Below are 24,788 nucleotides of genomic sequence, written 5' to 3' on the forward strand. Positions count from 1 at the left end.
AAGCTTATGGGGAGCAGTTGCAGAAAGGTTAGGGTAGCACGCACCCCCAAAGACGCGAAGATGTAGGAAGGCGACTAATGAAGTATGTGGCGGCGTGGAGGCTCTTAGGCTAGTAGCGAGAAAGAATGGAGTCCTAGAAGAGCAAGGAGCGGATGTTGTTAGTTGTGCGAATTAGCTGCTCAACATTGCCATTCTGGGAAGAAGTGTATGGGCAAGACATTTGGAGCTTTACACCATAGGTGGAGAAGAGCGACCGAGAGTTGTCGAACTGACCGTTGTCACACTGGATGGCCTTAATGTTGCAACCAAACTGAGTGGAAACCCAAGCGAAGAAGTTCAGGAGAGTCGAAAACGTATCGAACTTCAAATGCAAGGGAAAAGTCCACGAATAATGAGAGCAATCATCAAGAAGTACTAGGTAATACTTATAACCTGAAACACTGAGAATAGGAGAGGTCCACAAATCATACTGTATGAGATCAAAATTGTGCACAACCCGAGAGGATCTAGGGAAAGGAAGTCGAACATGACGACCTAGCTGATAGGCGTGGCATAGATGCTTAGAAGTGCCCCTAGTACAAGAGATGACTAAACTACTACACAACTTGGACATGTCAGAGCTAGGATGACCGAGTTGATGATGCCAAGTGCTGGATGTAGTGGTAGTATTTAGTGCGTGCGGTTGCGGAGAGGACGAGGTCGGTGATGGAGCGAAATCAGTAGGTGGAGTGGATGCAGGCATCTGTAGGGTGTATAGGGGCCTAGAGCTATCACATCGGACGAGACGACTTCGGGTAGCAAGATTCTTCACGAACAATTCTAAAGTGTCAAACTTAATAGAGCAAGAGTTACCAGTGGTAAATTGACGAACGAATAAAAGATTAGGAATGATATGGGGGCGACAAGAACATTGCAGATATGAAAGGGCTCGGAAAGGATTGAATCACCTACATAGGTGATTGGGAGAATGTTTTCGTCGCCCACCATGGTAGAATAAGGATGAGATGGTAGACGTGGGTGTGAAGAAGTGAGTATACCAACATTAGGTGTGGTTTGGTAGGAGACGTCGGAGTCAGCAACCCAGTTGGCAACGACATGAGGAGTTAGAGTCATTATGCTAAATGAGCTAGCAAGAGACTAATGATCTCACCCACCAGATCACGGGTACCAGGATGGAACCAAGTAGCGAAAGGGCCTCTAGCTGAGTTGGTTAGGTGGTCTGAGTAGCACTCCTCAGGTCCTGGGTTCGACTCCCCGTGGGAGCGAATTTCAGGCTGTGGTTAAAAAAATCCCCTCGTCTGTCCCACGCCAAAGCACAGGTCTAAGGCTCAGCCCCGGTCGTGGTCGTTCTCACATGGGCTTCGATGTCGCTGTGTATGGGTGGGGCAGGGGTTCAGGGGTTTTCTCGACCTGTGTGAGAAGGTCTTCTTCTTAATACAATACCCGGGGGCTGTCTTACCCCCCGCAGGTCGAGTTTTTAGGATGGAACCAAGTATGGTGGCAGAGGTAGGAGTGGTGGTTGAGGTGCCGGTGGCGCAAAGGGCAGCGAGTCAAGAGGATACCTTGGGGCGGGCATGGTGAAAGTCCACCTAAGGGTTGGTCGTGCCACATGGAGATGTAGTTGGTTCACAAGTTGTAGAAAGAGGACTAGGGAGCGTCCCCCCGACCATCTCGACTCCCACGGCCACTCCTTCGCCGACGATGGCCACCACTACCAGACTCCGCACTCGTAGGCTAGACGAGGAAGGAGGGCGTGGGGAGTTGGACACCGGAGTGATATTCGGGTGCGTTGATGAGCCCCCAAAAGTACGAGTGGAGGAATCGCGCGTGAGGCCTGGCCCTTGAAGTTGTAGAGTGCGGTGGCGGTGTCAGAGCGAGGAGGCACCCCCTTGGTGAGCTTCTTGAGGATGGGGCCATTGCTGACCTTGTGGAATGAAGAGAATGGGACCGGGCAAGTCCGAAGGTGATCGTAGCGCTCGTTGAGGGCGTGGAGAAGGTTGAGGACGAGCTTGCAGTCGGAGACGGGCTCCTCAAGGTCATAAAGGAGGCCACCATGCTCTTCATCTAGCGGTAGTACTCGGTGGAGTGGCCCCTATAGATGAATGTCTTGAAGGCAGCATCGAGGTGGAGAGTATGAGCCTAGCAGTTGCCGAGGAACTGCTTCTTGATGGCAACACAAGACTGGCGAGCAGGGCCACCACAGTCGCAAACAATGTCTTGTAGCTCAATAATGATTGTCCCGAGGATCCAGGAGACGACCACACTATCCATCCTTTGCTAGGAAGGAATAGTGAGAGACGCCATGTCGTTGAGGAGTGGTTGTCAAGGGTGTAGGGATGTAGTGTGAGGTGATGAGGTCGCACCAACAGGCGTAGGTGGAGGAAGCCAGGCCGAGTTCGACGGGGATCACGAAGCGAATGTTCTGAACACCCGTCGTCTAGCATGGGGGTTGGTGATGATGACATCCTCGTATGACGAAGGGGGGGGGTTGACCACCGGTTACTCCGGCGGTGGCGATAGGGGGGGGGGGGTTCGAGACGGGGAGAGCCAATGAGATGGCGCTTAGCCTCAACAAGCTGTTGGGCAAGAGCATCCGCCATGAGGAGTTCGTGCTCCTAGGTGAGGGTTGTGACCTGTTCCTGCTCCTGTGCGGCAGCCACAACGACCTTAGTAGTCGTGAGGGCTGCGTCCAGGGTGGAGTGGGCAGCCGCGACATAACAGTGGGGAGGAGCGGTCGACAGAGGCGCGAAAGACGCAGAGGGCCAGGACGAGGTGCCTGGGATGGTGGGAGCTGCGTCCAGGCGATCCAAGCTGCCCACCTAGGCTACCAGCAGCATCTAGGCCACTCGTGCCCAGATCGATGACACCGAGGCCGCCGTCGGTGCATAGGGGCAAGGGCTGGCGACTCGAGGACTGGAGGTGGAGAGGTAGACGACGGTGATGGCTTCCTAGGGCCTGATAGCGGTGGCACCGTGGTGGAGTTGGGTCCGACGGTGGGGAATAGAAGGGCAGCGACCACGGAAGCCTCGCGACGAGTGAGAGAACAGGGAGGAGGGGAGCCAGAAGGAGTGTCGGCCATGGGGGCTGGGCTGAGGGTGGCGACATCTAGGGGAGGAGAGGGGAAGACCTTTGGCTTGATACCAACAATTCATGGGATACAATATTAGTATTACCTATATGGTACCCCTAATGTGTTACCGCCTCTACTACTGTGGCCAGTTCGACAACGACATCAAACGAAGAAGAGAACGCAGCTCTCGGCCCACGAAGCCCAACCCGCGTTATGCGAATGCTTAGGAGGCTCCTATTACAAATAGAAAGGGAGACATACTCGACAAAAGGAGGAAAAAAACAATTGTAATTAGAAACCTGAGAACAATTCTATTCTACGTCAGCCACTCGCTCTTGCTTCTTCCTCACGCTGCTAACATCTGGTATTAGAGACTCCTTGATCCTATCTTCGATGGCTTCCTCCTCTCTAGTTTTCACGTCTTTTGTCGATCCCAACCTTGTTGCCGCAATCGCCGCCGAATTCGACAAGCGGATCTTCGCCTTGGACAAGAAGTGGGAACATCGTTTCGGGGCTCTGGAGAAGACAATCACAGGTTGCAACGCTGGCTTCTCTGCATTCGTCGAACAAGTCTTCGGCGATTTCACCAACCAGCTCGCCAAATCGGAATTCGCGACGTACTCTTCCATCAACTGATCGAAGTTATCTACAAACACATCGATCATGTCGAAGGGGCACTCGCTACTCGCCTCAGTGGCCTCGTGTCCACCACTCCACCGTCCATGCATTTGACGGATGGTGATTGTTAGAGTACCTGTTTAGGGTTTTGGGGTTATCCCCTTGTAATTACAGCCATGTGTAATGGGCCAGGCCTAACAAATACAATTCCCAACCCTAAGTTAGGGTTAGGTTTTCCCACATAGTATAGAGCTAGGTTTCAATTCCAGTTTTTTTCCCTCTCCTATCCCACCTCCCCAGCCACCGACTTTTTCTACAGCCGCCTCCAGCACGTCTTCTCCCCCGATAGCCAGCCTCTCCCGCCGGCCATCTCCTAGCCGCCGACGCCTATTCTCTATCGCCGCTGGATCGACTGCTACTCGCGTCGTCCTCCAGGGCCCGCCCCCGCTCCTGCTTGGTTTCGCGCCGCCACCGTCCTAGGACTACTGCTCGGGCCACCGCTATCGAGGGCCCGCCCCCGCGCCCTGCTCGACATCGTGCCACCACCGTCCTAGGCCCGCCCCGACACCGACCGCCGCTTCTCCCTGTGCATACGCCACCATGGAACCCATCGACCCACCTTCCTCGAGCGCTGACTCTGCTGCTTGTGTAGCCACCGCGGGTGCTGACGTCGCTGCGCGCGTCGTCGTGGCAGCGAGCCTCCTCTCCTTCCTCGGCTTGTTGGCCCCCTTGGGCACTGGACTGCTGTCCCCGCTGGGCGCGGGCAGTGAGCTCTTCCTCTCCCACACCCGCGAACTCGCCAGGGACGGGGGCCCCTTCATTGCCGGCCTTGAGTCCCTCGGTGTTCTCCCCGCTGCCCTCACTGCACAACCCACTTGCCTTCTCTTCTAGGCGTCTCTCCCTGCCAGTTACTGGGCAGGGCCCCTGCACACCTCCACACATCTCCTGAACCGCCTCCCCTCGAAAGCGGTGAGCCACCCACTCCCCACTTCGCCCTGTACGACACAACCCCCGCTTACTACCACCTTCGTGTGTTCGACCGTGTCTACTATCCCAACACTTCCGCCACTGCTCCCCATAAGCTATATCCTCGCTCCACTCGCTGTCTCTTTCTCGGTTACTCCCCTGACCACAAGGAGTACCACTGTCTTGACCTCGTCTCCCACCTCATACTCATCTCTCGTCATGTTATTTTCGACGAAGATGTGTTTCCCCTTGCTGGCTCCTCCCCACCCACCGATATCGACTCTCCTTGAGTCCGATCCGGTTCCCCCTCCATCCCTGACGCCCCACCTTGCATCGTTGCCCGTGCCACGCGCGGCTCCGACACCTCCGCTCGCGCCTCTACCCGTGCCACGCGCGGTCTCGACGCCTCCGCTCACGCCTCTACCCACGCCACGCGCGGCCCCCTCGACCCCTCCTGCGCCATGCACGGCCCCGTCGACGAGCGCGGCCCGCTTCGCCGACCCTGCCCTCGTCTACCACCGCCCTAGGCGGGCCACTCCCTCGGCTCCCGCTGACTCGGCCTTGTCGACGAGCGAGGCTTGCTTCGTCGACCCTGCCCTAGTCTACCGCCGCGAGCGGGCCACTCCCTCGGCTCTCGACGCCCCGTCGACCCGCACTGAGTCTCCCGTGTACCACCCGGTCGCCATCCACCGTGACCCGGGCATGTCCACTCGATGGTTACTTGCCATGCAGCCGGCATTCTCCGCCCGTCGACTGGCCAATCCTAACGCTTGACACGACTGATGCTCCTCCAAATGCCTCTTTGGTCCCCTCCTCCGTTCGTGCCGCCCTCGTCGACCCACACTGGCGTCGCGCTTTGGAGTACGCGGCCTTGCTTGCCAACCACACCTAGGACCTGGTGCCGTGTCCATCAGGCACCAACGTGGTAACCGACAAGTGGATTTTTCGCCACAAGCTGACCTCGGACGGCTCCCTCGACCGCTACAAGGCCCGTTGGGTCCTTTGGGGCTTCACCCAATGCCCAGAGTGGACTACGATGAGATCTTCAGCCCCGTCGTCAAGTTTGCCACCGTTCGAGCCGTTCTCTCCCTCACCCTCTCCCGGGACTGGACGATCCATCAACTCGATGTCAAGAATGCCTTCCTCCACGACACTCCGATGGATAATGTCTACTGCAGCCAGCCCACCGGCTTCGTCGACGCCGCTCGCCTGGATCTGGTATGCCGGCTGAACCACTCCCTGTACGACCTCAAGCAGGTGCCGCGGGCGTGGTACAGTCGCTTGGCCTCCTACTTGGCCTCCAACGGCTTCGTCGAGGCCAAGTCGGACACGTTCTGTTCATCTACCCGCGCGACAACACCGTCTACCTCCTGCTCTATGTCGACGACATTGTGCTCATGAAATCCACCGTTGACCTTCTACAGCACACGATCGTCACCCTTAAGCGGAAGTTCGCGATGAAGGACCTGGGGCCTCTTCACCACTTCCTCGGCATCACTGCTGAGCGCCGGCCTCAGGGTCTCTTCCTCCACCAGCGCTAGTACGCAATCGACATCTTGGAGCGGGCTAGCACGTTCGACTGCAAGCCCTGCTCCATGCCTGTCGACACTCAGGCGAAGCTCTCTGAGGACGATGGGCCCCTGGTCGCCGAGTCGTTGACGTGACGTCCTACCTGAGCCCTGACCAGCGCCCTTCAGTACCTGACCTTGTCCAGACCCAACATCACCTACGCCATCCAGCATGTGTGCCTGCACATGCACACCCCGCGGGTGCCCTATCTCACCGCTCTCAAGCGGATCCTGCGCTACCTCCGTGGCTCCCTCGACTACGGTCTACTCTGACCCTCCCTGACATCGGAGCTCGTGGTCTACACCGACGCTGACTGGGTTGGCTGTCTCGACACACGTCGGTCCACTTTCGGTTATGCCGTGTTCTTGGGTGCCAACCTCGTCTCCTGGGCTGCCAAGTAGTAGGCCGTCGTCTCCCGCTTCAGCACAAAGGCCGAGTACCACGTTGTGGACTTGTGGCCAACGGCATGACAGAGGCCTCCTGGCTGCGCCAGCTTCTCTAGGAGCTCCACAACTCCCTTCAGCGTGCCACCCTCGTCTATTGCGACAACGTCAGCGCGGTCTACCTCTCCACCAATCCCGTGTAGCATCAGCACACGAAGCACGTGGAGATCGACCCGCACTTCGTCCGCGAGCGTGTCGCTGCCGATGACGTTCGAGTTCTCAGCGTCCCCACCACGCTGCAGTTCATTGACATCTTTACCAAGGGATTACCGTCGAGTGTATTCACCGATTTTCGATCTAGTCTCAACATCTTTACAGGATAGAGTTGAGACTGCCGGGGGGGGGGGGGGTGGTTAGAGTACCCGTTTAGGGTTAGCCCCTTGTAATTACAGTTATACCCCTGTGTAATGGGCCAAACCCAACAACCTGAGTCTATTAATACAACTCCGAACCCTGAGTTAGAGTTTCCCACAATGACCCCACATCGAGTCGTCCATCATCGATCTGGAGCAGCATACACCTTTGGCAGAAATCGAAGAACACTTAGTTCAAGCCCAACGTACAATGAAACACTATCAAGATAGGTCCCGTAGGGAGGTTCAGTTTAAGGTGGGTGATTGGGTATGGGTTAGACTACAACAGCGTACAACTTTGGGGATTACACCGTCATCTCATTCTAAACTGGATCCTCGATTTTTGGGCCATATCAGGCCAGGACGTGATTGGCAGGTCTCTTACAAGCTTGCCTTACCAGCAAAAGCTCGTATCCATGACATGACGTATTCCATATTTTTGTACTGAAGCAGTATGAAGGGGAACCACCAACAACCGTAGTGCCGTTACCTCCAATCATTAATGGCAGGGTTCTACCTCAGCCCGACAAGATTACTAAAGCTAGGAAAAACAGGGGCGTTTGGGAGCTGTTGGTCCAATGTTTGGGGCAGTCTGCTGATGATGCAACATGAGTTCAACTAAAGGATTTCAAGCATCGTTTCTCTGATATACAGGTCGAGGACGACCTGTTTTTGGGGGAGTGGGGAATTGATAGGGATGCATTTGTAGGTCGAGTATATCAGAAGCGGCCAAGGCAGAACCCAAATGTCTAATGCGTAAGTTTAGATAAGGTAGTTACATGAGAATCTTTTTATATAGTCAGTCAGTTTCTTTTTGGTATCTACAATTGATCTGCAATAATAGACAAGGTAGTTGAGGGGATCCTGCATCCTTTTACGTAGGTAGTTGGTTACACTATTGAGTTTGGTTTACACCTGGACTCAATATGTAAGAGGCCAGCAGTAGTTTGTAGTAGGTTATAAAAAAAGAAATACATCTGGAGTTCCCAGACGTTTATTGGGGGACACGTTGGCCGGGCGACCCAGTTCACGTCGCGCCGCTGGTCCTCTCTCTCGCTCGTCCCACCAATACTCGCTGCACTCTTGTCCTCGTCCCTCTGTTTTGCTGTCTGTGCACAGATCACCGGCCAAGGAATGTCGTCTGCATCACATATTCCTACCCAACAGTCCATCATTTCTGCTATGCATACCAGTGCTCTCGGTGGACACTTTGGTATTCCGGTGCATCATATTAAGCAGCTCTTCTGGTGGCCTGATCTCAACATGTGAGTGATAACCTTTGTTCACTCATGCTCCACTTATCTTTAGGCGAAGCCGGACCGTTCTAAATATTCTGGCCTCCTCCAGCCCTTGCCTGTTCCTGCGACTGCATGACATACAGTTTCCATGGACTTCATTTTGGGTCTTCCAAAATCAGGTACAACTGATGGTATACTAGTGGTCGTTGATAAGTTCACTATGTACAACCACTTCTTGCCGATCCACCACCCATACAAAGCATCTTTCATTGCCCAACTGTTCATCGATAACATTTACTAGCTCCATGGTCTTCCACTGGTTATCGTCTCGGATTGGGATCCCATTTTCACCAGCCGTCTGTGGAAGGAGCTCTTTTCTCGCGCTGACGTCCAACTTCACATGAGCTCCACCTATCACCCTCAATCTGACGGTCAGACGAAGCATGTCAACCCGTGCTTGGAAACCTATCTCCGCTGTTTCGTGCACGCTTGTCCATCCAAATGGCTCAAGTGGCTTTCCCTGGCAGAATTTTGGTACAATACAAGTTGCCACTCAGCTCTCGACACTTCTTCCTTCGAAGTTTTGTATGCCACCCACCTCATCACTTCGGCTTATCTGCTGATGACATTTAGTCCTCGACGAATCTTTGTACTTGACTCCAAGACCGTTCTCTTATGCAAGCTATTACTTGTCACCTTTGCTTCATGCCCAACAACGCATGAAGAAGCAAGTCGACAAGTCTCGTTCGAATCGCCAGTTCGCCGTGGGGGATATGGTCTAGTAGTCTACCTCAAACTCCAACCCTACATTCAATCGTCCCTCTCCAACTGCTCCTGTCAAAAGCTGTCATTCAAATTCTTCGGACCCTTCATCGTTCTCAAGCGGATTGGTCTGGTGCCTTACAAACTCCACTTGACGGTGTCTTTGTCCATGCATTCAGTGTTCCATGTGTCGTAGCCCAAGGCTACCAACCACTGCCCTCCATAGGTGTGCCCGGTTTTGCCTAACCCATTGTCTCAGTTTCAGGTGTCGTCACAAATTCTCTAGGAACGGTTCTCCATCTGTGATAGATCTTCAGCTCGTCAGGTCCTAGTCCAATGGTCATACATGCCACGGGAGCTCGCTACCTGGGAAGACGCTGATCAGGTCCGCCAAGCCTTCCCTCAAGCACATCCTTGGGGGCAAGCATGTTCTAAAGGGGGAGGGATTGTTACCGGCTCTGCTACTATGGCCAGTCCGACAACGGCATCAACCAAAGAAGAGAACACAGTCTTCGCTCCTTGAAGCAGCTCTCGGCCCACGAAGCCCAACCCGCGTTATGCGAATGCTTAGGAGACTGCTAGTATAAATAGAAAGGGAGACTTACTGGGAAAAAGGGAGGAAAAAGACAATTGTAATTAGAAACCTGAGAACAATTCTGTGCTGCATCCTCTACTCGCCCTTGCTTCTTCCCCATGCTGCTAACATAATGGGCTGGGCTCTAGATCCATAACACACGCATACAAGAGTCTAACATGCCCTTCAACTAACCTTGCATGGGTCCGCCCTGAACTCGTGTCAATGCAAAATAATTGTTATTCCTCAGCCTACATTCCCTTATTTTGAAGTCTCATGAGGTACCGAATGCTTTGACATGTTTGAGGATAAGATACAGTCAGCATAGGATCACACGCCAATAAGTCTACCATATATCCTATTTTCTTCCTCACTGCTTTTCTTTTCTCTGTTGCTTGACTGGACCAGGCTTCCCTAAGAAACAACAGACTTGTTGTCACTTGGCCTTGGCCATGCACTTTACTAGCGTCTTTCCTCCCTTGGTTCTTTTTAAAGCTAGCTTCACTTTCTAATCCTGAGTTCCTCAGTGATAAGTGTAGAATATTAAGGTGTTACTCAGTGTTGATTGTGTAATTGGTGGCTACAAGCAGTGAAAGCATCGAGTATTGATGTGTTACTGAGTGTTAGTTGTGATTGTGGATGGTCCAAGGGAGTACATTCTGGAATATGTTAGTGTGTGATGGCATGTGATGGTGTGCAAGGCATAGTGTCAGCTATGCAACTTGGGTCCCCAACACTTAATACAACAAAGGGCTGGCCAATGCGATTAGTCTTAATTTGAGGTGACTTGTGATGATGAGGGGCAACAGGAGAAGTCCATGGCAGTTAAGTCGGAAATGTCAATTTATCATTCCATGCAAGAGGGTAGAGCTGTAGGATTAATAACTTACTTTTCTCTATAAGACTAGAGAAGATGGTGTAGGGATTGTCAATTCCAACTGAATCAAATTGGCTGGTTTATGGAAATTTTAATTTGTTGGATTGATCCTGTTTACTATTGCTTTGTTTATTAGATTATGTACCATTTAGTTTATATGGGTTATGTATTTATTTTTACTATACCTTCTTTATATTCTAATTAACTAAATAATAGTTCAGGAAACTCCGTTCTTTTGAAATTAGTCTTAAAACTGAGTATCTATAGCATTGTTATCATGGTGTCGCCTAGGCGCCCGACAAGATTTGCCGTGGGGCAGCGCCTCGCCTAAAGCCGGCTAGGCGGGCGCCTGGAGTGCCAGGCGTCGTGCGTGGATGCCTAGGCGTCGTCTAGGGTCACCATGTTGGGCGCCTACGGTTTGGGGGGGGGGGGGTAAAAGTTGTGGTAGTATTTAAGGCACAAAGAAACATCCGCCGCTCCCAATCTTTCCCTGTCCGCTCTGCAGTTCCACACACCTTTGCATTTCGCCTACATGGCTGTGCTCCGTGTGCCGCGCCACCGTGCTGTGTGCCGTGGCATCGCCTCTGCTTCACACGTGCCTCTGTGGGCCACGCCGCCGCGCGCTACTGTGTGCCACGCCGCCACGATGCTGCTCGCGGTGCCACCACGCGCTACGGTTAGGTAGCCTGCTGCACGCCATGCCTAGGTAGCTCAGCTGCTCGCCATGCGCCCATGCCTAGGTAGCCTGATCTGACGTGTGCCTTTGTTGTTAAAGTTGAGTATTGAGTAGTGACTACTGTGATAGTCGTACATGACAAGATATACATATATATCTTGGTCGCCTAACTATCGCCTAGGCGCCTAGGTGTCTAGGCACCCCAGAGGCGACTTGTCTCACCGGGGCCCCGTGATAACCATGATGTATAGTTCATTTTGAAATAAGGGGTCTAGTAGAGATATATAAAAAAAGGACTCACACAAAGCAACTTGAAGGGAGCTTGATGGACCCTCAAAAGGATGGTCTTCTAGGAAAACAGGCTAAACAATAGTTTTTTCTTTTTCCTTGATGTATGGACTATAAAGAGTAGAACACCTTGTTTTTTTTCTCATTCAATATTATACAATACAATGATGCATTGTTTTGCAGTGAAATACTACATGTACATTACATACATAGTTTTTTTGACTAGCTGATCGGCAAATGTGATAATAAAGTTTTGTGATAACATATAGTGATAGGCTGGTGAGCAAACGTGGTAATAAAGTTTTGTGATAGCAGGTAGTGATAGGCGTGCCATTTGGGTGCAAAAATGCTCTGCTATGCTAAAAACTTAATCACAATATTCAAAATCAACAACTCCATAATGTGTTTGTGCTTGTTGCACTTTATCCTACTTAGCTTTTAGAAGTTTGTTGCGTTGCAAATGCTCGATTCACAGTTTTAGTTGGTACTATGTATTGTTCTAATGCTCATCTTACGTAGTCCTTATTAGAAATAAAGGGTGTTCATGTTTTTAATGCTAATATTTGTATGCCATAACAGAAATGCATAGTTATGCCTCCTAAGGATGCATTCCTCGGCAAGGTCTACAGCAGGCGCAACCGGAAACATGGTAGCGGGCCAACCCAAGATTTCAAACAGCATTAAAATTGGAAATATAAATATCATAGGCATCGTTGAATCGTTACTATGTTCCAAGATTTAATATACTATTTGATTTCATTAGCATTATTGTTGAGTACTTGTAGATAGGACAATGTGGGATTGGTCCACATAAGAGAGAGCATATTATATATAGTATTGTGAGAATGTGAATATTGGATATTTGTATTGAACCCCGTGAGTTATTTAAACAATCCTAGAGATAGAAATGGGATCTAATCCTATCCTACCATAACAACTTGGATTCCTATGGATCCTTGCCATATATCTCGCAATCATAGCATGACCAATGTGAATGCTTAGACTCGAGTTAGTGTTGTTCAAGTATATGTGCCAATGTTGCCGAGAGCGGTGTGTTGTTGCAGACCTAAGGCACCAACTGAGTACATGCGTGCACATAATCAGCTTGATCTTCCCTGGATGCCCCACTAGTAGCTTTGAGGGCGGTAGATGGTGTTTGTTTGGATAGGTATAAATGAGAATAGAAATGATGTAATTGGATGGATGTATTGCATTGAGCCCTTGGAAAGTTTATATAGAGTACAAGACTTGGGAGGCAAGGCAACCCATAAAGACATATGGCAATCTACAATACACAATATCTAAACTACCAAATATACTCTAATGTCTCCCCACAATCATAGCAGGAGCATCACAATTAGTTAGACTGGAGAAGAGAAGCCAAATGCTATCATCACCCCGCAGAGTAGAAACCAACAAGGAGCTCATGTGAATGATAGCCCTTTGTGCCAATGTTGAGATAGCGGAGTATGAGGGCACACGTTTGGTCGAAGAAGCCGTGATGGCGAAGCCGAGGTCGATGTAGTTGTGGTTTAGGTTGCTGATATCAAGATGGTGGCCCATATGAAGCCGCATGCGCACAAGAGCTGTCGTGATGATGACAAAGATACGTTGGGGCAGTCATTGTGGAAGGGGGCAATGCCGAGACCCGAGATCAATGCAGTCAAGGCCTTCAGGACATAGAAGAAAGGCAACACTGCAACTGAGGCAGACATGGTGGGAATAGAAGGGTCACGAAGTTGAAGTCAAGCTGCCTGAATCAAGACATATGCTCGGTGCCAAAGCCAGCAACACGTTGGGGATGTAAGAATAATGCGCCAGTGTCACTAACACCGGATGTACAAGGGAGAGGGCCCCAACTAGGAGTGGTTGTGCTGGATGAAGCAGTTTGGGAGTGGATGCTTCGAATCCAAAGGTGGTGTAATTGGATGGATGTATTGCATTGAGCCTTTGGGCAGTTTACAGAGTACAAGACTTGAGAGGCTAGGCAACCCACAAATATATATGGCAGTCTACGATACACGATATCTAAACTAACAGATATACTCTTACAAGATAGCCCACACAATGAAAGAATGAGTAACATGAGGCAGACCCTTTGCTTGGCTAGGCAGTGTTCTCTGTTAGAGTATATTAGGTAATTCCTGATATGGTTGGTTTAGGATTGATTGAATTGATTGTAATCCCGGGGTAACCTTCCTTATTGTTAGAGTATATTAGGCAACTCCTGATATGGTTTGTTTAGGATTGATTAAAATCCAGGGATAACCTTCCTTATCTCCAAGCCATGTATTCCTATATATTCACCCCAGACGCTCAATGCAATACATTCTACACACTATACACAATCTCTCCTTCAATCTCAACAATGATGGTGTTAACTCAAATGTTGGTTCTCGGAAGTGCGACACCTCATGGTTGTGGACGGTAAGCTAGCAATGATCTAGTGTTGGATGACAACCGGGCAGATAGGCACTTGGATTGGTGCAAACATGTCTGGGCTTAGGTGGGAGGGACAGCCGCCTACGGCCTAGGCATGAGAGGGGCCCATCAGCCTATATGTGCACTATGCAGAATAGCAGATGCCACATCTGCAGTTGCCCAAGCACAGTAGAAAAAAAAAAGAAAATGCCGCATGTCGGCCTTAGCATGCCCTCGGTCCTAGTTCGTTTGCTCATCACCATGGAGAATAAAATTGACACCAACGCCAGCATTAAGCTAGTTTTCCAAGGTTGGTATGGATTGTTTAGATTGTCACCAGTTTTTTCCTCTGCGCCATTGCTTGATTTGATTTCAGTTGCACCCTTGCGTTATTTGATCTGCGTTTTTTTGCTGTTTGTCTACGTGTTTGAATTCTAAGAAGTCCCATTTTGGGTACTTTTGCATCTCTAGTCTCTAGAATTGGGAATACAGGTCCGTTTGTTACTATTTTAATTTTAGGTATACACATTGTTTTCAAGAATTATGCATATTTTTTTTCTCGAACGCGCAAGAGGCATGCACATCATTATATTAAGAAGAGCTGAAAAAAGGTCCATAAGGACCAATACAGGGAGGGGGAAAGAGCCCCCATTACGGCGGCCAAAAGCACATGAACATTGTTTTCAAGAATTATGCATATGTTACTAGTATTATTATCTGCTTTATTATGTTACAAATGTAACGAATGTTTATCCTAAAGGACCATAGTGCCCCCGTTCACGCTAGGGCCCCCGAAACTATAGAGCCAGCGCTTGGCGCAAGGGACGCATACCGGTCTTTGATCAGGGGAAACAGCGAAAACCTGATCTAAAGTGTTTGGAAAACATCTCTAGATGTTATCACCATTCATCACACTGTTGGCAACACACCAATAGTGTGCAAGCCCTGTGTAGATCATCTCTGGGCTGGTGGTGCAATGCTGAAGTGTGGAGGCGATAGCTTAGGAGCAGTGGGGACCTGCTTTGGTATCATGTGATAATATGAATACTATGGATATTGGATGTTTTTTATTGTGCTTTGTGTGCTGTTTGTATAGTACATGGTGGCTTCGATATTAAGGTATCCTAGACATATATATGGAAACTAATCTTACCTACCATGACAACCCAGATCCTTGCCTTGTTCTCGAACAAGTATTCATATTTTACCAGCATGTCTCCAAAGAAAGATCTAATAAAGCATACCAAATTTCTTATACTACATGTGGATGCTATACTTGACGCTCCGGCTAGTAGTGGACCTAGGATTTTGTAGTTGGGTATTCCCCATAGAAGCTTTTATTATTCACATGTAACTACCGAGCTGGCTGTAGTAGAGAGCTAGCACAGGTAGACATTGTGTTCTAGGCCTTTACTTCTAAATTTAGGGTTGGCTAACTAGCCAACTATTTTTTTTAGCTTTATTAGAAACTCGTATATTATTATTTATTATTGTCTCTTGTGTCGTTTGATACCCAACTTCAAAGCGAGCTTACCGAGCCAAGCCAAAAGTTGAAAATAATTCAAAATCACCTGATTTTGATTTTGAAGAAAAAGGAGTTCAATCACAACATTATTTTTCTAGAACGCTCAGGAGAACTACACATTAAATATATTAAGAAGATAGAAGGAACAACAATGGTCTAAAGAAGACCAGAGTACAGTGCAAAAAGTAAAAGAAAAATCACCTTACGGTGGCCAAAAACAAAAATACACAAAACTGCCCCTACTAGTTCTAATGAACTCATTTATATAGCTCATTAATTTGCTAGATGAAGTAAGAAATTTAATTTTTACATGACTTAAGGTATACATGTGTATCATAAATGCTATATAAGTATATATCTACTCTAGTGAGAAAAATGTTGGATATTCCTGAGAAAACCTGAGACAAAGCTGGGTGCACCCCTGAAAAATCATAGCATTTTTTAAATGAGCCACCAAGCTGGCTCTACTAGTTCTAATGAACTCATTTATATAGCTCACGAATTTGCTAGATGAAGTAAGAAAATTAATTTTTACATGACTCAAGGTGTACATATGTATCATAAATGCTATATATCTAGTTATCTACTCTAGTGACAAAAATGTTGGGTATTCCTGAGAAAACCTGAGACAAAGCTGGGTGCACCCCTAGCTCTAGCAATACAGATCCTTCTGCAGCTAGCCTCTTCGTCGGGAATGGCCATGCATATTTGCTTCAATTCAATCATAGTATTCCTGGGATTGGTACAAGCCTTCACCAAACTCTTCTCAAATACATTAGTGATTGACTTCACCAAACAAGGGAGATGGAGGAAAACAATGTGGAGAGTTACCATGTATTTAAGAAAATATAAGATGGATGAAGTGGCATTGACTGCCAATTTTTCTCGGCATTGGTTTGAGGCTGTGGCCAATGACAGGCAACCAGCTACAATGACGGGCAATCAGTAGTGAAGCTACTTGCAAATATGAGTTGTGAGCAATACAGGTTAGGGTATGTCACATCTAGGCCTGTTGGTGGCTGGATAGGCCAGCACTCTAACAAGTAACAACCCAACATATGGATGGGTTATTACTGTTTAGTGATGCCAAACCATTCTTGGAATAACTCAATGAATTTGGAAATGATCGGTTGCATAGAATCAAGTAGAGTAGATGCTACATCAACCAATGACTTATGCAATCCTACTACCCGAGTGTAAACAAAATAGTAACTTTTTGTTACTTACCAACAAAAAGGCAAATCTCCATGCGTGGACCTCAACCAAATGCACAAGATAAGAAAATCAATTCAAGCCGCAACTCCACATATATGCCCATTGAAGTCTGGATGGATGAAGACACAAAAAAATTCCAATCTAATTTTGAAATTTTGATCATTTTAAATGTCTAATGAATTTATTACTTCTTGCAGGAAATTACCAAATATCTGCGGAAGGACTGGAAGCTAGTTTATCATTGTGGAATGACACCACAGAAGCTCCCTGTATGTGCAAAATGCCGAATACTTTGCATGCTTTACTATTGATCTGACAGTGACCACTTTCTGTTTTCAGGATCTTGTTGAACATAATCCACATATAGCTGTTGAAGTTCTTTCAAAGCTAATCAACTCTCCGGACATGGATGCGTATGCATACTTAGCCTTTTCATTTGTTTTATCTTTATCCTTGTAATTATTGTGCTTTTTTCTCTTTGAGACAAAGGTCGGGAGCTTTCAATTCCGACTATTTTAAAAAATTATTGTGCTTTTTTCTGCATGTCATATTTCACACTTGCCTTATTGTTCGACAGGTACTTTGATGCTATTGTTCATATGGATATGAGCTTGCATTCAATGGAAGTAGTAAATCGGCTCACTACTGCAGTAGTTTTACCACCAGGATTTGTTCATGACTATATCTCAAACTGTATTCGATCATGTGAAGACATTAAGGTCTGGTTCTTAACCATGCATTCCATCTTTTCTGGTAGATCAACATCTTTTGATAATCATGGTAACATGATTCCAACATCAGTTCTCTCTCTTTTTTGGGTTTGAGCACTACTTGTCTTCAATCAAATTCTGATTATCCCAGGAATATGAATTTTGTTTATATGTAAATCAAAAGTATTGCATAGTATGGACCTAACATCCGTTCTTCAATACAAAATGCAACCACGACCAGGTGGAATCATGGCACCAATTTCTGATTCAGGGACCAGATCAACATGAAACTTTTTTGGGATAAATAATTATGAGTTAACGATGTTCTACGAAGTATTGTATTCGCACTATAATATTCAACTTCAAGTTTAAATGTCTATTGAGTACATCCATCTATTTACTCCTGATGTATGACGATGGAGTGTTTCTATTTCCTATTTACTGCTTCCTTCCTGCACATGCTAAATTGAGGGCCCACTTTTGTTTACGATGACTATTTGAATGAAAACTGAATATTACTAAGCGTGTTAAATGCTACTCATGGCACTTTGTTTAAGTGTTGACAAACCTTCTTAACTAACATTGTTTGCAGGACAAGTATATGCAAAATAGACTAGTGAGACTAGTATGTGTTTTTCTACAGAGCCTCATTCGGAACAGGATAATAGATGGTGAGTGTCAATGTGCAATTCTCATACTGCACTGTTAGTGCAATTTCTTCTATTATTACGCCACGTGCATGTCCAAATCATTAGAGATATCTGTAGTTGTACAGTATTTAGAAGTTGCATGTTCTCTGTAAACCACTCAGTCTTATTCTTTTATTATGGATGTAATCTAAAGTAGTATAATTAACACTTAACAAATAATCATAATTTACCTGCTAGGATAAATAAAAACAAGCTTTCGTGCAGATCTGTTAACTTTTTTACTTTGCAACTAATTTTCATTCGTTCCTTTCTCGTCGTGTATATGTTGTAAACTCAATGGTTGCTGAAAACCTATGTTCCAATTCAACACGTTTAATTGCTTATTTATCTGTATATGTGGCTTAGTCGCTAGTAGGGAGGTGCCTCGTTGTAGTTGCCACTTACCGAAGGTTTCAAACAGAATGTAAACTGGTGACTGGTGTAATATTACATGTGAGAAATTTAAGTTGTGCGAATTGTATGGCAGTGAAATAATAATTAAGTAATTATTACTTGTATTACTTGCAAACTCCATACTGTGTGAAGGATGACATATTTCTAGATGCTTGGTTGTGTGCAGTGCAAGATCTCTTCGTGGAGGTGCAAGCATTTTGCATCGCCTTCTCGCGAATAAGGGAGGCAGTGGGGTTGTTCAGGCTCCTGAAATCTCTAGAATGAAGAGCGCTGCACCATCAGTTGGGCGCTGGATTCTCAGAACAGAAATTCCCAAGGTGTACATCCATGGCTCTGCCTTTTGCTTCCAAGCTGCTGACCCTGCATAGGTCTGGACTCTGTAGGGCGTGGATTTTGCTGGTATATTGGTTATCATCAAGCTGCGTCCCCTGCATCATCCCCGAAAGACATTGAGGAGAAACAAATCCATAGGTCTGACAGGTTGGGTTCGAGGTAGAGTTAGTTCTGTTGGAAGTGTCCACGGGGCTTGTCGTTCTTGTGCAGTAGGCAACAATGGCAAGCCCCGTAGTTGGTTTGCTCGAAATGAGCGAATGGTACGGTGAACTCAGAAATAACCGGGATAGAGTATCCGACTGTCAGTCATACTTGCTCTACGGCATGGTATATTTATTCATTAGCCTCATAAACGGTTGCTTGCTATTTAGGCTGTCATACCTGTATTTCGAAGTTCATTGTTACATCATGCAGATGTGAGACAGCTATTGCCTGGCATACCGTATCATGTAGTACGTATGAAAAATGAAAGGCAGCAGGGCTGTATCCAGTGGCTTCATGTGTTGGCCTGGGTCCGAAGTGGTCATCCATCAACCTAGACACTGACGGGAGGGCGCAGGCGCGCAGCAGGCAGCAGGGGCAGGCGGGGTCATGAAGTCATGTCCGGCACATGGAACAGAAGAGCAGCATATCGATGTGTACTAGTAGGCTATTGCTTCGCCTTCTCGGCAATGGCAAGGATCCCCTTCTGCATTGCTCAGTTCAAACGTGGCCGATCTGGGGTTAGAAGAACCTGCGCACAGACAAAGCATCACTGGCTTCACGTTTCAGGGTCTTTCAAACGCTTCCTCCTTAGCTACCTTCCTTTTGTTTTTTGCCCTGACAGCTACAAAATCCGTCAGAACAAAAGTACTTTCGTGTTCCCTTCAAAATTTCCAAAGCACACAAACCGCTTGGGATGAAAACGGTTTCGGAAGACTGGAAATCGATTTCGAAATTTTTCGATCGGATTCACCGGTAACGGTATTTTTCGAAAACGGAATCGGTTTTCGAAATTTTTTATCGAAATCGGTATTGGAATCGGCGTGGTGTTTTACCGACCGTTTCCTTCGGTTATCGGTTTTTGTCGGAAATTACCGGATTTGTGTCTCGGAATTTTCCGGAATTGTCTCGGAATTTTCCAGCATATAATTTTTTCGCATCGCTTGTACGTCTCTAGATAAGGATTACTTATTTTTTTATTTTTACGCTTTAAGATTTTTTTGGGCTTAGACGGTGTTGGATGGCAGTTGAGATTAACGATTTGGTCTCTCGAACGAATCCACCATTTTCTATGCACATGTTATATATTAGTAATATATAATGATAGAGATCCGACAGTCTGTCTTTTCCACACACTAGATTTTAGGGTTTTCCTGTGAGGCTGTGAAAAAACCCTTTAAGTGAAAAAACCCTTTAAGTGAGATTTTAGGGTTTTCATGAGTAAACATGCCATGTCAACTAAATTGAGTGGATATTGTGGATTGTGAACTTGTGATCTTTATGAACTTGTTATACCGTGAACTTGTTATATTGTGAACTTGTGATCTTTGTAAACTTTTTATATTATAAATTTGTGATCCTTGTGAACTTGTTATATCATGAATTGTGAATTTGTGGTCTTTGTGATCTTTTGTCAATTTTGTTTTATTGTGAAGTTTGATATGTTTACCGATCATATTTTAGATTTCGACCGTTACCTAGAGATGGCAATGGGTACCCGAAACCCGAAACCCGATGAGTTTTTATCTCATTAGGGTACGAGTTTGGGTCAATTTTCATACCCATGGGTTTGTTAATGGGCATAAATGTATACCCGACGGGTTCATGGGTACGAGTTTGTTCCTATAGTACCCAAACCCGTGAACCCGTGGGTTTTTTAAACCCGACCAAACCTAGTGTATATTGTCATTTTATTTTATAAACGAACAACAAACTTGTTAACTACCTATTTACTTCCTATTTTTTTATCAAATAGTGAATGTATAAGTAGTTGGTGAGAGTGTTGCTTGCTTGCTATTATAGTTATTACTAGCGTTATATATGTGGTGGATGTATAACTTAGTGCAAGGTAACTTGATTATACAACTTATTATTTGTATTTAATTCTCTCTACTAATATTTTTATACCAAATCATGAACTCGTTGTTCATTACATAAATTTTGGACCATGATCTCATTAATCATTACGATACTTATTGATTATAAAAAGAATAAGTATATTGGAGATAAAACCCGCGGGTAACCCGTGGGTACTCGCTAACCCGATGGGTACGGGTTTGGGCAAAATTTCAAACCCGTCACGGGTACGGGTTTTTTAATGGGTGTAAATATTTTTCACGGGTACGGGTTTGGGATAGCAAAACCCAACGGGTTTGTACTCGTTGCCATCTCTACCGTTACCGCTGTATTTTCCGCACCGAAATTTTGTTTCCGAAATACCGATATCGTTTCTGTTTCCGGAGTTACCGTTTTCGATTTTGTTTCCGATAAAAATATGAAAACGGTAATGGTTTTAGTGTTTACCGACCGTTTTCATCCCTACCCGCCTGCACCCATGGACCCGCTTGTTCAGCTCGCCGCTGGCCAATCACCGACGCCCCCAAGTTCGTCGAACCAACTCGAAGCTCCGTGACCTAGTCCCCGACGCGCTACCGCACCAGGTGAGCCGCTATTTCTTGCCATTGTTTTGAGTACTGTTCCGGCGAGGGTGGGAGGAGCGCGGGTTGAAGACCTTGAAAACCCAAGGTTTTTTTTGCTTTGTCAGTGACCCCTAGAAACAGTGAACCAAGGACTCGTTTGTAAGGCACCAGAGAAAAGAAGCCCAGGCAACCGAGCGCAAAACAACGTTTCTTTTCCTGTTATTTGGAAATACCTTTTAAATCTGCACCATGCTTAAAAAATTCAATACTTAATGAATACTTGCCCAAAATTCATGAAACCAATTTTGTTAAACTTTGTGTACTAAGAACTTTCAACCAAAAATATGAAATCACCTTTGTACAGTAACATGTTTTAAGGTTTTGATTTAAATAAGAAAACCACTTAAACCTTGAAAATAAGGAAAATGGTAGGCAAACCTTTAGACTGGGGTTGAGAAAATTTATGGAGGTACTTGACCAGTAGTTACAATGTTTAAAAATGTTAAGCACCCCAATACCGAGATTAAGCAAATTTTATCCCCTAGGACTTGTTTTTACCCAAACTTGAAAAATAGAAAATGACACTAAAAATAGAAACCAGAGAGCTATATTATTTTCCTAGTGATAAAGTTCAAGGGAAGAATATGTGGAACCCTAGTACAATATTGTTCTATAATTTAGGATTTAATTTAGGTATTGAGTATTTAAGTGAGATAAAGATTAAAAATAATGGGACATATGAAATAATGTTAAGAAAAATTTAGCAGACCCTTGACCACTGTTTTACCACTACAAAAATAACAACCACCCCAGAATATCAAAGTAAGTGGGTTAAGCAAATAAAACTAGAATTTTGCCAATACTTCTAGAAAATAAAAAGAGAAACCAAAAGTAGAAAACAGTAAGCAAACTTAATTTTCCCTAAATACTTGAGCTATGTGCTATAGGAGAAAAATATAAAAATGAGGTAGTAACACAGTGGAATACACCCACCCCCTGCCCCATGAGAAAGTTTATAGATTCTAAGAAATCATACAACCTATCCCCTATAAGTAAATATAACCAACTTTAGGAATGATTGCTCTTGCGCAAAGAAGAAACTAGAAAAATTAGAAAATCTGTTGTTTGACATTTTTCAAATAGAGTGTTAGTAGAAAGCACCCACTAAGCCCCCAAACTTTAGAAAATCACCATTAAATAACCATTAGGTATCCTTGGCTGCAATTTGGCATAGGAGCATGATATTACTCATAAACATTAGCAAAAATAAGTTATAGGGCAAAAGTCACTTCTACACAAGGGTTATAGTTTAAAGTACCCTCTCTGCCCTAAACATTGTCATTTTTCTACAGAGATAACCCCTCCCATTTTGCACCCCAAATATTGATAGAAGCTTATGTAAGCCAACAAAAAGCCATTGTAATTTTTATAGGATTTTTGGAAATGTCTAAATCAGAAGCGTAGTTCAACCTACCCCATAAAAGCCCTTAAGAATAAAAGGGGAAAGAAATCCTTGAATCCTAGTATGCACCTTGGACATGTACAAATGTATATAAATGTGTTGCATTCATACTCATGCATTTGCATTCATTAGATTGCAATCTCGCGGACGGAGAGTACGTCTTAATCCAAGAGCAAGAGGCACAACAAGAAGGAGCCCGGGAACCAGCTCCCGAACTCGTCGCCGAAGAACCTCCCGCCGCACCCGCATTTGAAGGCAAGCCCGGTTATATGCATAACCGTTATCTGCTATTTTACTGCACTTAATGTTTGTAGGCTTGTATCGTGCATTTAAGTGTAGTAATTGCTTGAAACTCTAGTTGCATGAACTCAGGATTCCTGTGAGATGGATACTAGTATGCTAGGTCGAGTAACTGCTATGCTAATTGAGGATCTTGGTAGAAGTCGAGTGATTTCTCTAGCACTCGCGCGAGGTCAGGAAAATTGATTGTATTCATCTTGATAATGGGAGTTATGATGGTCTATGGACATGGATCCAGGGTGGATGCCTTGTCTGTGAGACGGGAATGGACTTAAGGATTAATGTGTGGATACCCGAGTCAAGCGTTTGAACGTACTAGACACATGTCAGGAAATATGGTAACCGATAAGCCTAGTACCTGATTGAACCCGCCTGCAGACTTTATCCCTCATTGGTCCTGAGACAGAGTCTCCCATGCTAGTTATGGTGGGTACAAGTGCGGCCGTTGCACGGCGGCGACCGGGGACAATTGGAGCATTGTACGCCAAGGCCGTGAGCCCTAATCTGTTGCCGGGGAATCGATGGGGATGGCTGACGTGTGTGGGGATGGAGTGCCCCTACATGTCGTGTGTTTAAGTTTACCTTTCAAGGTTAAAACTCGATTCGAATCGTCTGCTTCTCGCAGCTAATGAGACTGCTTGACCCCTTGTATTGCATCGAGTAAGAAGTGAAATGAGGTTTTTTGAGATAACATGTTGATTGCACTAAATGATTGTTACAATGTATGCTTAGAGAGAAGCAAACCTACTGTAAATGGATATGCTAGAACTTGAAAAGCTAAAACTTGTTTTAGACTCAGCTAATGCTTTTGGCAAACTAACCCCCCCTCAGCCAAACAACTTCATGGTCTAGAGGTAGAGGAGTAGACTCCTCACACCGAGTAAGCCTAGCTAAGTATTGATATACTCAGTCTTGCTTGTGGCATCATTTTTACAGGTTCACTGCAAGACATGGTTGATGGTGTGACTTAGCCATCTACCCTGCCACCGGGTTGGACGGTCGAGTGGGATGCCACCTCGGCAGGAGAGGACCAGGAGGAGTAGTGGGCTAGGCCTTCACTACAAGAAACACATAAATTTTCGTGGGCCCGGATATTTTCGTCGGCCGGCCCACGAAAATATGGAAGTTATTTTCGTCGGCCTCGTGACCGACAAAAATATGGAGTATTTTCGTGGGCCGGGGAATATGTTCGTCGGCAGGCCCACGAAAATACGGAAGTTATTTTCGTCGGCCTCGTAACCGATGAAAATGTGGATTATTTTTGTGGGCCGGGGCCGTGCCGACGAAAATACGTCATTGACCGACCACTATTTTCGTCGACCTCAGTGAGGCCGACGAAAATAGAGGCCCTAAATCGTCCCGGTCGCGCGCCCGCAGCTTCTCTCTCGCTCTCGCTCGTTTCGCTGTTTTGAATCACCGCGCCGCCGCACCCCCCTCGCCGCGCGCTCGCACGCCCGCGCCCGCGCCGCCCGCAGCTTCTCTCTCCTCCCGCACGCACGGCCGCACGCCGCGTTGCCCGCACGCACGCACGCCGCGCCGCGCCGCCCGCACTCCCCTCGCCGTGCCCGCCTCGTCGTCGTGCCCCATCCCCGCGCCGCCCCTCGCCGCGCCCGGCCCTCTCCGTACCCGCCTCCTCACCGTGCCCCATCGCCGCGCCGCCCCTC

At 46.6% G+C, this 24,788-nt stretch overlaps 1 protein-coding gene across 2 annotated transcripts in view; it reads left to right on the forward strand.

The window, feature by feature from the left end:
* LOC100277650 (uncharacterized) overlaps nt 1-19,237 on the forward strand; it is a 29,303-nt gene extending 10,066 nt beyond the window's left edge. The window contains exons 8-12 of one of the 2 annotated variants that reach the window (XM_008669484.3): nt 16,793-16,864; nt 16,935-17,008; nt 17,173-17,314; nt 17,898-17,976; nt 18,557-19,237. In XM_008669484.3, coding sequence (XP_008667706.1) covers nt 16,793-16,864; nt 16,935-17,008; nt 17,173-17,314; nt 17,898-17,976; nt 18,557-18,672 — 483 coding nt within the window. In that variant the 3' untranslated portion in view covers nt 18,673-19,237. 2 annotated transcript variants of the gene reach the window in all.
* The last annotated feature ends 5,551 nt before the right edge of the window (nt 19,238-24,788 follow it).

The sequence above is a fragment of the Zea mays genome, chromosome 2 (genome assembly GCF_902167145.1).
Source record: "Zea mays cultivar B73 chromosome 2, Zm-B73-REFERENCE-NAM-5.0, whole genome shotgun sequence".
Lineage (NCBI taxonomy): Eukaryota > Viridiplantae > Streptophyta > Magnoliopsida > Poales > Poaceae > Zea > Zea mays.